General features: G+C 41.8%; 1 protein-coding gene across 2 annotated transcripts in view; it reads left to right on the forward strand.

Moving 5' to 3' along the window:
- The window catches only part of LOC138968557 (uncharacterized), a 45,037-nt gene extending 32,683 nt beyond the window's left edge, over positions 1-12,354 (forward strand). For both annotated transcript variants that reach the window (XM_070341136.1, XM_070341143.1), the window contains exons 16-23: positions 5,294-5,485; positions 6,321-6,435; positions 7,248-7,327; positions 7,831-8,024; positions 8,903-8,986; positions 9,297-9,378; positions 11,061-11,176; positions 11,529-12,354. In XM_070341136.1, the coding sequence (XP_070197237.1) occupies positions 5,294-5,485; positions 6,321-6,435; positions 7,248-7,327; positions 7,831-8,024; positions 8,903-8,986; positions 9,297-9,378; positions 11,061-11,176; positions 11,529-11,667 (1,002 nt within the window). In that variant the 3' untranslated portion in view covers positions 11,668-12,354. The remainder of the gene's footprint in view (positions 1-5,293; positions 5,486-6,320; positions 6,436-7,247; positions 7,328-7,830; positions 8,025-8,902; positions 8,987-9,296; positions 9,379-11,060; positions 11,177-11,528) is intronic.
- The last annotated feature ends 378 nt before the right edge of the window (positions 12,355-12,732 follow it).

Genomic DNA, 12,732 nt, shown 5'->3' on the forward strand with positions numbered 1-12,732 from the left:
GACAGACAGACAGACAGACACACATACACCACGACCCTCGTTTCGATTCCCCCTCGATGTTAAAATATTTAGTCAAAACTTGACTAAATATAATAATAAACAAGTCGCGTAAGGCGAAAATACAATATTTAGTCAAGTAGCTGTCGAACTCACAGAATGAAACTGAACGCAATGCCATTTTTCAGCAAGACCGTATACTCGTAGCATCGTCAGTCCACCGCTCATGGCAAAGGCAGTGAAATTGACAAGAAGAGCGGGGTAGTAGTTGCGCTAAGAAGGATAGCACGCTTTTCTGTGCCTCTCTTTGTTTTAACTTTCTGAGCGTGTTTTTAATCCAAACATATCATATCTATATGTTTTTGGAATCAGGAACCGACAAGGAATAAGATGAAAGTGTTTTTAAATTGATTTCGACAATTTAATTTTGATAATAATTTTTATATATTTAATTTTCAGAGCTTGTTTTTAATCCAAATACAGCATATTTATATGTTTTTGGAATCAGAAAATGATGGAGAATAAGATGAACGTAAAGTTGGATCGTTTTATAAATTTTTATTTTTTTTTTAGAATTTTCCGATTTTTAATGACCAAAGTCATTAATTAATTTTTAAGCCACCAAGCTGAAATGCAATACCGAAGTCCGGGCTTCGTCGAAGATTACTTGACCAAAATTTCAACCAATTTGGTTGAAAAATGAGAGCGTGACAGTGCCGCCTCAACTTTCACGAAAAGCCGGATATGACGTCATCAAAGACATTTATCAAAAAAAATGAAAAAAACGTTCGGGGATATCAATCCCAGGAACTCTCATGTAAATTTTCATAAAGATCGGTCCAGTAGTTTGGTCTGAATCACTCTACACACACACACAGACAGACAGACACACACACATACACCACGACCCTCGTCTCGATTCCCCCCTCTACGTTAAAATATTTAGTCAAAACTTGACTAAATATAACAAGTCGCGTAAGGCGAAAATACAATATTTAGTCAAGTAGCTGTCGAACTCACAGAATGAAACTGAACGCAATGCAACGCAGCAAGACTGTATACTCGTAGTCCACCGCTCACGGCATAGGCAGTGAAATTGACAAGAAGAGCGGGGTAGTAGTTGCGCTAAGAAGGATAGCACGCTTTTCTGTACCTCTCTTTGTTTTAACTTTCTGAGCGTGTTTTTAATCCAAACATATCATATCTATATGTTTTTGGAATCAGGAACCGACAAGGAATAAGATGAAAGTGTTTTTAAATTGATTTGGACAATTTAATTTTGATAATAATTTTTATATATTTAATTTTCAGAGCTTGTTTTTAATCCGAATATAACATATTTATATGTTTTTGGAATCAGCAAATGATGGAGAATAAGATAAACGTAAATTTGGATCGTTTTATAAATTTTTATTTTTTTTTACAATTTTCAGATTTTTAATGACCAAAGTCATTAATTAATTTTTAAGCCAGCAAGCTGAAATGCAATACCGAAGTCCGGGCTTCGTCGAAGATTACTTGACCAAAATTTCAACCAATTTGGTTGAAAAATGAGGGCGTGACAGTGCCGCCTCAACTTTCACGAAAAGCCGGATATGACGTCATCAAAGACATTTATAAAAAAAATGAAAAAAACGTTCGGGGATTTCATACCCAGGAACTCTCATGTCAAATTTCATAAAGATCGGTCCAGTAGTTTAGTCTGAATCGCTCTACACACACACACAGACACACACACACACACACGCACACACGCACACACACACACACACACGCACATACACCACGACCCTCGTTTCGATTCCCCCTCGATGTTAAAATATTTAGTCAAAACTTGACTAAATATAAAAAGCAAAGAACATAGCAACAAGAAATGAAGACATCTGACAAAGCCGAGCAAGCAGAATGACAAGTCTAATGAAAAACAGAGAGGCAATGAGAAACAAGATCGCGATTATCTTTCCTTCGCGGCACGACGCAAATCGTTTGTGTCCTTTGACCCAATTCGTGCAGTGCTGCACGATGCAAATCTTCTGTGACCTTTGACTCAACGTAGCTTCAATATTCGATTACTAATATTTACCACTGAAAACCGAGGGGTGGAATACCGAGAGGGGCAGGGTGGTAGGGCGATGGTGAAATGTAATGAAGAGACACGTGTAGCAATAAGAGAAAACCGATTCTGCAATAACACAAACAAGAACAAAAAACCCAACACTGACCTATATGAATATTTAATCAATAATATGATCGTCTGCGTTGCAGGTGTGCAAGTGAAGGGTTGGGGGGGGGGGGGGGTAACTTGATCATTAATTTGTGTGTGTCAGTGTTTGTGTTCATGGACTGATTGTGAGGGAGGGGGAGGGTGGGATGGGGTGTGTTTCAGGTTTTGGTGTGGGTATGAAACGAGCAAAACAATACCCACAAGGCACACCACAAAATCTTGGAGGCAAAAAACACTCGCCGTCGCATCATTTTGTCCGCACAATATTATATGCACCAACAACCGGAAAGAAAGGTGACTATGGAAAAAGACTCATCTTTGCTTCCTGCGATTCCTTGCCCCCGACTCGAACGTCGCACGATAATCCACATAACAGATCTGTTGTGAGATGGTCAACGCTGACTGTGCAAGCAAATCACCTCGTTTGAAATACGACAATCCCATCGCTCGAATGCAACATGTGGGCACTATCATCTCAAAGGCGCTTACTGTTGGTTTCACACACCACTCTGTAGTCGGAACCTACAGAACTTCGCAAACCTGACATACTTGTCTCAACATTATAAACTCAAATCTCACACGGTAAGTTGCTTTCGCACGCCAGCTTTGAACAACGTGCTGGGGCCCCGAACATGCATTATAATAACAGAACTCGCGTTTCAAACCATGGCTCCCTGTGTTGATTTTTCACTTAATGTTGAACCACCAAAATGATGACAAAAACGATGTTTGATGGTGTGTTGCCAGACCAGCTTTTTTGTCGGTCCTCGGGGGGCATATCGACTTTTGTTTCATATTTATTGACCGCGGCCTTCGGCCTTGGTCAATAAATATGAAACAAAAGACGATATGCTCCCCCTCGGACCGACAAAAAAGCTGGTCTGTCAACAACCCATCAAACATCTTATATTGTACTTCCTATGTCTTGAATTAACAGCTTTGTGTTGCATGACCTTGGATGACCTTGACCTTGGGTCAAGGTCACATGTATTTTGGTAGGAAAAATGTGTAAAGCAGTTCTTAGTGTATGATGTCATTGCTAGGTTTAGTAAGGTCATGTAAAGGTCAAGGTCAAGCATGTGAGTCGTATGGGCTTTGCCCTTCTTGTTACATTTAGTCAAGTTTTGACTAAATGTTTTAACATAGAGGGGGAATCGAGACGAGGGTCGTGGTGTATGTGTGTGTGTGTGTGTGTGTCTGTCTGTCTGTCTGTCTGTCTGTGCGTGTGTGTGTGTAGGGCGATTCAGAGTAAACTACTGGACCGATCTTTATGAAATTTTACATGAGAGTTCCTGGGTATGATATCCTCGGACATTTTTTTCTTTTTTTCGATAAATACTTATGATGACGTCATATCCGGCTTTTTGTAAAAGTTGAGGCGGCACTGTCACACCCTCATTTGAGTCATTATATTTAGTCAAGTTATGACTAAATGTTTTAACATAGAGGGGGGAATCGAGACGAGGGTCGTGGTGTATGTGTATGTGTGTGTGTGTGTGTGTGCGTGTATGTGTGTAGAGCGATTCAGAGTAAACTACTCGACCGATCTTTATGAAATTTGACATGAGAGTTCCTGGGAGTTATATCCCCGGACGTTTTTTTCTTTTTTTCGATAAATGTCTTTGATGACGTCATATCCGGCTTTTTGTAAAAGTTGAGGCGGCACTGTCACACCCTCATTTTTGAGTCACTTGAGAAAAAGTGACTATGTAATCGGTCAGTGTTAGTCTGTCCGGCCGGCCGTCCGGCCGGCCGGCCGTCCGGCCGGCCGTCCGTAGACACCACCTTAACGTTGGACTTTTCTCGGAAACTATCAAAGCGATCGGGCTCATATTTTGTTTAGTCGTGACCTCCAATGACCTCTACACTTTAACGATGGTTTCGTTGACCTTTGACCTTTTTCAAGGTCACAGGTCAGCGTCAAAGGAAAAATTAGACATTTTATATCTTTGACAAAGTTCATCGGATGTGATTGAAACTTTGTAGGATTATTCTTTACATCAAAGTATTTACATCTGTAGCCTTTTACGAACGTTATCAGAAAAACAAGGGAGATAACTAGCCTTTTCTGTTCGGCAACACACAACTTAACGTTGGGCTTTTCTCGGAAACTATAAAAGTGACCGGGCTCAAATTTTATGTGAACGTGACTCATTGTGTTGTGAATAGCAATTTCTTCCTGTCCATCTGATGCCTCATATAATATTCAGAACTGCGAAAGTGACTCGATCGAGCGTTTGCTCTTCTTGTTCAATCAAATTGATTGAAATTTTGGCCAAGCAATCTTTGACGAAGGCCGGACTTCGGTATTGCATTTCAGCTTGGTGGCTTAAAAATTAATTAATGACTTTGGTCATTAAAAATCTGAAAATTGTTTAAAAAATATTTGTTTTTAAAACGATCCAAATTTACGTTCATCTTATTGTTCATTATTTTCTGATTCCAAAAAGATATAAATATGTTATATCGGATTAAAAACAAGCTCTGAAAATTAAAAACATAAAAATTATTATTAAAATAAAATTTCCGAAATCGATTTAAAAACAATTTCATCTTATTCCTTGTGGGTTCCTGATTCCAAAAACATATAGATGTGATATGTTTGGATTAAAAACACGCTCAAAAAGTTAAAAAGAATAGAGATAAAGAAAAGCGTGCTATCCTTCTCAGCGCAACTACTACCCCGCTCTTCTTGTCAATTTCACTGCCTTTGCATCGAGCGGTGGACTGACGATGCTATGAGTATACGCTCTTGCTGTAAAAATGCAGTGAGTTCAGTTTCATTCTGTTAGTTCGACAGCTTGACTAAATGTTGTAATTTCGCCTTACGCGACTTGTTTATGTTCAAGGTGAGTTGACTAGGAACTTTTTCTGTTGTCCACTTTGTTCTCAGGTACATTAAGGTGGAAAGAAGATGAACTTTTGCGGTTGTTCACCTCGTTCTCAGGTACAAGGTGGGTCGAAGATGAACTTTAGCTAATGTTCACTTCGTTCTCAGGTGCAAGGAGAGTAGAAGATACACTTTTGCAGTTGTTGACTTGGTTCTCACGTTACATTGTGTTGACGTTGCAGGCGGTGTGGGAGTGTGCGGGCAGGGTGTACCTGGCCATGGAGCTGTGTGACTACACCCTGGACGAGTACGTGGGCATCGTGCGCCTAGACCATCGCCAGGACCCCTTGTCCGCGAACCGCCTGGCCTGGCAGCTGCTCAAGGGCCTCAAGTATCTCCACTCCAACTTCACTGTGCCGCACGGCAGCCTCATGGTTCGATCCTTCTCTGCTAGCTTGAATTTCAGTCAAAATACAAACAAAAGAATTATGTACTCACCAATACAAGGACAGCACATACAATACTAACGCAAATTTTCGCTTATGGAAGCTTCTTCAGGACTAACAAACAAACAAACACAAAGGGAAACAAAAAGTGAACGTTCTAAAGTTACAATTGTAAAGAAAGTGTCCGTATCTGATAAACAAAGGGAAGTAAGCGCTCTAAACTTACACGACATGCGTAATAGAGTAAGTGAGAGTTATTTGGAACCATTCTCCTGGCACCTGAGAGAATAATAAGCATTGAAATGAACAAGCGACTTTCATCCTCAAAAGTTGGTGTTTTTTACCGTCTTTATCGTTTTACGATTAGACACACACCCACAGATAGCTCGACAAAAAAAACGTAGCTCAGTCGTTTTAACTTTGTGGAAACAGCAAATGTTGAAGTTTCTGTCCTTAACGATGTCTTCCTTTACCGTGGAAACGATCGTGTGAATACACGCACGCACACACACGCGCGCGCGCGCACACACACACACACACACACACACACACACACACACACACACACACACACACAAACACACACACACACACACTCATGCATACACACATACACACGCACACACACACACTCTCTCCCTCTCTCTCTCTCTCTCTCTCTCTCTCTCTCTCTCTCTCTCTCTCTCTCTCTCTCTCTCTCTCTCTCTCTCTCTCTCTTTTAGTTTGAAAGAAATGAATGAATTGAAGGATATGTGTTATTTCCCTTTAAAATGCTGTACAGATGGTTGAGGTTCTGACTAAAAAGTAAATTATATTTTGGCAGCCGGGATGGATCTTTGTGGATAGCGATGGCCGACTGCGATTGGCTGGATACGGTATTCGTGACGTCACTGTTTCTGCTGGTTCCAATCAGGCAGGCACTGATAGGGGTTCAATTGGTACGTATGATGTGATTGGCTAACCGTGTTTGATTTTGTATTTCATTTTCAATTTCATTACTATATTACCCCATTCGGGAAATGTAGGTGGTTTAATTCCCCGCAGTAGAAAGCTAGCAACAGTCGAGTCGAATGTGTGCGGTTTTAGGTGTAATTATCACCTGCGCTTTTGGCAAAATAACCGAGATCTTTTGGGACATGGATACCACCTCTGCCTGATGGTTGTGAAGTAGGCTGTGTCGCTTCACATGTGAATACGGGATATTTAAAGATGACAATTTTTGGTGAGACAATGACACGTCTGCCTTAACATTATAACAGAGGAAATTCTTGTCCGTATGTTACTTAATTATCAAGTTTCTCAAATGCCATCCAAAAGCATTGAAACACTATGCAAAAAGAAAAGAAATCCTTACTAGCCATGCCAAAACCAACACAGCTGTCAAAGTTTCGCCTTTGAAGGCTTCTTCGGGACGAACAAGTAATACAGAAAAACAACACAAAACGAAATGTAAAACAGAAACGAACCGAACATTGTAAAGAGAGAAAATGAATGGATCTCTAGTGACAACTACCTGCATAGCAGCGTCTCATGATGTGTCAGTAAATAAAGAAGAAAGAAGTAGAAAAGAGGGAGATTAGACAATGTCTGCTTAAAACCAAAACGAATACATTCGTGCGTCCTTCGAGGTGTCAGTAAATGAAAAAGAAAGAGGTTGAAAGGAAAGAAACAGGACCATTTCTGCAAAATGTCAAAATGAAAATGTGTTATGCGTGTTTCTGTAGTATTTATTTTGTTTTTGTGTCCGCAGAGGGAGACGGGAGGTACTGGCGAGCCACGGAACACACGCAAAGCCCTTCTCCGGAATCAAGCTTTCAATCCGATATTCAGGTATCGAACACCAAAATCCCCCCCCCCCCCTCCCCCAACCTAAAATAATGTCATATAATAAAGAATTAGTTTATAGTGCCGTATGTGGTCAGGTTTAGTTTTGATATGGTTTTTTTTTGTTTGCTTGTCTCCTTCTTCGTCTGTTTTGGTTTGTTGGTTTGTTTCGTTCTGTATCCGTATAGCATTAGCAACTGTCGAGTCGATTAGTATGGCTGTAAGAATAAGAATAAGAATAAAAATACTTTATTATCTCATAGAGAAATTCAGGGGTGGTACATAACAATAATACAAACAAGACATTGATTTTACATAAAACATATAGCACTATATAACATGGACATCTTTATATGTATTGAAGCTAGGTATGTGTGCAGCGTCTATTGTATCATCAAAAAAAGAAAGTTTTATTTTGGGTAAAGATTGATTGATTGATTGATTGATTGATTGATTGATTGATTGATTGATTGATTGACTGACTCACTGACCTGTGAACTCCCCCTCAGGTTGCAGGAATGCTGCTGCACTACATCCTGACTGGGGGACGTCACCCTTACGGCGAAAACGGACCAGAAGTGGAGGCCAACATCAAACGCAACGTGATTCGCCAGCACCGAGTGAGCCAGGAGGTTGACCACTTGGTCTCCATCATGACCGTCACTGACCCTGCGGCCAGGCCCTCCATCGACACCTGCCTCAAGTGAGTCATCCCTACTTCTGTATCTGCAAAGCTTCAAAGTCGAGGCTTACGTCTTCAGACTCGTGGGTATCGTTAGCCAGTTAGGGCCATGCACTGCCGTGGAACCTTCCTTTTAAGACTTCCAAAACTCTCAGAAAATTGGGTCTTAAAGAAGAGGTATACAGTCCGAAAATTGGGGTAGTTTTACAGAGGTTGTGAGCAGAAAGTCTGAGAAACAAGTTCTATAAAAGGAGGGAGTCTTACAATGGCGGGTCTTTAAGATGGGGGGGGGGGGTCCACTGTAACACATTATAGATTCGACCATGCGATGCAATTGACGCTCATTGTGCGTTTATTGCAGCGGGTGACCGTGCACATGGTGGTAAGCTCAGACTTTGCCAGTGTGCATTTATTGCTGTATAATACTTGCGGGGACCGTTGTTTTCCTGTCTGGTGGACCTGTTCAGTATTATAGCGCAGGTCGCACTGTAGACTCTCCCTTATTCTGAAGTGAAAGTTTAGTTATAGATAAAACGAGACATTCACAACAACTTTGACCTAATTGTCTTTGTAATGAAGAACATACAAATAATTTTAAGACAACAAAATGAAATATTGAAACGTTCATCAAAGAAAATAAGATGGTGAATACTTTGGTGTATTACAAAACTCGTATACTGGTTTTTTCAAACGAGTTGAAAAACTGACTTCATATTTGTTGCTTGTGAATACCCTTGCAGTGAACAGCGTGTGAATGCGAATTTATATATATAAATGTTAGTGTGTGTATGTGTGTGTGTGTATGTGTGTGTGTGTGTGCGCGTGCGTGCGTGCGTGCGTGCGTGTGTGTGTGAAATGATACCTTTTTCCTAAACTTGCCTTGTTTTTCCTCACCTCAGGCATCCATTTTTCTGGTCTGGAGAAAAGAGGTTCCGCTTGGTACTTATCGTCGGCTCTGATATCCTGACTGAAATGAAGACCGGGTAATTGTTCCGAATAATGACCTCACTGTTGCCTGTTAGATTGGTTGATTGTTGATTCGGTCAGTTGATTGGCCGTTATGTATAGACACGATAGCAACTGATAGATAACCATTCTTGGTGTGCGTGCGTGTTTGTGTGTGTGGGTATGTGCGTGCGTCAGTGCGTGGGTGCTCGCGTGCGTGAGTACTAGCGTGCGTTCGTGTGTTGTTGTGGTTGAGTTTTTTTTTAACGTTGGAAGTCTACTTTTTTTTGGTCAATGACCGATACAAGACGCGGGACCTTAACCCTGCGCCATGTTTGCTTGTTCCAGAATGCCCCTGACAGGTGCTGGCTCCACCTCCATGGTGGACATCCTCAACCTCGTCCACATCACCAACGTCAGCGACAACTGGGTAATAAGGGGGGGGGGGGGGTGGGTGGGGGGCTGGTAGTTCAGGGGGTAGAGCACTGGACCTATGATCCGAGGATCACGGGTTCGAATCCGGGCTGGGACGGACACGGGTCAAGTTTATGTGCAGACTCAGAGACGGCATCCATGTTCCACCCCCGTGTCACCACTGTGGCACGTAAAAGACCTCGGTCATTCTGCCATAAGAGTGGGTGGCTGATTACATCTAAACACGCACACACCTGTATAACGCGACTCTGTTGCTGCTTGCTTTCCACTGGTAGGAAGCGACCCAAATTTCCCAGCGATAGGTCAATAAAGTTATGAAGAAAAAAACAGCCAACCAAAACTGTTCTAGCTATTGGGGCGGGCGCAGTGGCGTGGTGGTAAGACGTCGGCCTCTCCTAATCGGGAGGTCGTGAGTTCGAATCCCGGTCGCTGCCGTCTGGTGGGTTACGAGTGGAGATTTTTCCGATCTCCCAGGTCAACTCATGTGCAGACCTGCTAGTGACTTATCCCCCTTCGTGTGTACACGCAAGCACAAGACCAAGTGCGCACGGAAAAGATCTTGTAATCCATGTCAGAGTTCGGTGGGTTATAGAAACACGAAAATACCCAGCATGCCTACCCGAAATCGGCGTGTGCAGCCTGAATGGCAGGGTAAAAACGGTCATACACGTACAAATCCACTCGTGCTAAAAACATGAGTGAACGTGGGAGTCTAAGCCCATAAACGAGGAAGAAGAAGAAGTTCTAGCTATTGTAACATGTTCCACAAATGTAGGGCAGTTAGTTATTGTCGGCAGCATAGCATAGCGTCAGTATCGTATTGGACGAATTCAGAAAATAACTCCATCGGGTTTGTATGGGTTGTGGGGGAGGGATCTATTCTTGCAAAATCTCAGCCAAACATTCAGTCGTGGGGCCAATCACTAGCGAGGGGAGGGTCGGAAACCCGTGCTCCCGTCCATGTGTTTACGACACACCCCTCACCAGCCATTGTCCTGTACAATGTTTGGCAGAGGTTTTGCAACAAAGGGTCACTTTCCGAAAAATCGTCTATTATCTGATTCCAAAAACATATAAATATGTTATATTCGGATTAAAAACAAGGTCTGAAAATTAAAATATAAAAATTATTATCAAAATTAAATTTTCGAAATCGATTTAAAAACAATTTCATCTTATTCCTTGTCGGTTCCTGATGCCAAAAACATATAGATATGATATGTTTGGATTAAAAACATGCTCAGAAAGTTCAAACGACGAGAGGTACAGAAAAGCGTGCTATGCAGCACAGCGAAACCACTACCGCGCTGAACAGGCTCGTCAGTTTCACTCCGTTTTGCACAAGCGGCGAACTACGGCCATTGTGAAAAAATGCAGTGCGTTCAGTTTCATTCTGTGAGTTCCACAGCTTGACTAAATGTAGTAATTTCGCCTTACGCGACTTGTTGAGTATGTGTTTAACTGTTGTTTCGAGGCACACACACACACACACACACACACACACACACACACACACACACACACACACACACACACACACACACACACACACACACACACACACACACACACACACACTCACACATATATATATATTGTGCATTTGTCATGTAGTAGTTGGCGCTCTTGTTAAAATCTTATCATTTCAAGAAATGGAACTGTCAACATTTCTTTCAGCTGAGTGAGGTGGACCCTGTTCTGGTGAAGGAGATGCGTGCGTTCAGGCAGTACAAAAACACACTGCCTGAGCTGGTCCTCTTTGTCTACAACTGCTGTCTACATTTCGACAAAATGTGAGTGTGTCAATCTTTGCAGCGTTTGGTGTCGGTGAGTCAAATGGACACACATAGGACGGACGGACGGACGGACGGACGGACAGACAGACAGACAGACAGACAGACAGACAGACAGACAGACAGACAGACAATTAGATATAACTGAGGTGTTCAGAAGCAGGCACAGAAATGCTGACAATCGCACGCCTCTTCAGTAACACCATTCTAATAAAACAAACATGTCGACTGAATTCAAACGGGTCACTTTGTAAATTCTAAAACGATCTGTTGGCACAAAATGCCATTCGAAAGCATTGGAAGATTTTTATTTCTCTCCCAGAATTCATTATCCAGTTGATATGGCTTTTAGGTCCACGGTTGCCAAGGAGGTGCTGGATGACCCATGCAAGTACTTCCAGAGTCGTTTCCCAGGACTTTTCATGGCCGTCTACAGATGCATGAGAGCCTCCGACAGAACGGACCGCACGTGCTACAAGCCATTCTTCTGAGCATTTTATCGTTTCAGCTGGACGTTTGATAATAGATTGGGATTTCAGCGCACTTTTTTCTTGCTGAGTTTTTATGGTGTGAATGCCACTCGCCTGGACTTAAGATACAGTTCATTCCTTTTGGGTACTTCTTAGACTATTGTTCTTTTATGACAGAACGGGAGCTACTGTGCAATTTCTTGTTTTCTTGCAGCTGATGCTTTGCGCGTTTAATGGTCAGGATCGGTTTACAAAGTTTCTTTTCTCTTTTAAAAATAAACAAACAAACATTCTTGCACATTTTCTACCGCCGATTGTCTTACAAAATCGGACCAATACTGCAGTTACCTCTCTTTGCGTTTCCTTGTGTCGGTTTGTTGGATGTGTTCAACGCAGTAGAGATTTCTAAGCGTAGATCGCGCTGCGAGTAAACCATGCCAACGATTGTACTAATCACCCATTCAAGTAGCTAAAGACTCTATCGCGTTTTCGATAAAATAACTTTTTCTACTTTGACTATTTTATATGAGCTTCATACCATGTATTACGGAACATTTATCTTGGTTGAAAGGGTATTGTGTAATTGCTACTAAGTTCGGTTGTAATCACGCGTTTTTAATTACGCATGTATTTTAGAACTACGCTAATAATTATCATATATGGTGTATGTATTTTGTTTCAGATTTGTGAATATTTCATAGCACGGCATGAGAATTCATTTTTTGCATGGATGTTTATTTGTATGCGAGAGACTGTGGTTTTGCTTTGCCAGTTTCACTGAATGCATACGGCTCGTGTGTCTATTGGCCATGTAGCATGCGTTACACTTGTAATAAAAAAAAATCTTTTAATAAACCGTTGTCAATATTTCAAATATCTCTCTCTCTCTCTCTCTCTCTCTCTCTCTCTCTCTCTCTCTCTCTCTCTCTCTCTCTCTCACACACACACACACACACACACACACACACACACACACACACACACACACACAATTTCTAGAACGCACACATTCACCGGCGCGCGCGGCACACACACACACACACACACACACACACACACACACACACACACACACACACACACACA

Source organism: Littorina saxatilis, linkage group LG1 (assembly GCF_037325665.1).
Source record: "Littorina saxatilis isolate snail1 linkage group LG1, US_GU_Lsax_2.0, whole genome shotgun sequence".
NCBI lineage: Eukaryota > Metazoa > Mollusca > Gastropoda > Littorinimorpha > Littorinidae > Littorina > Littorina saxatilis.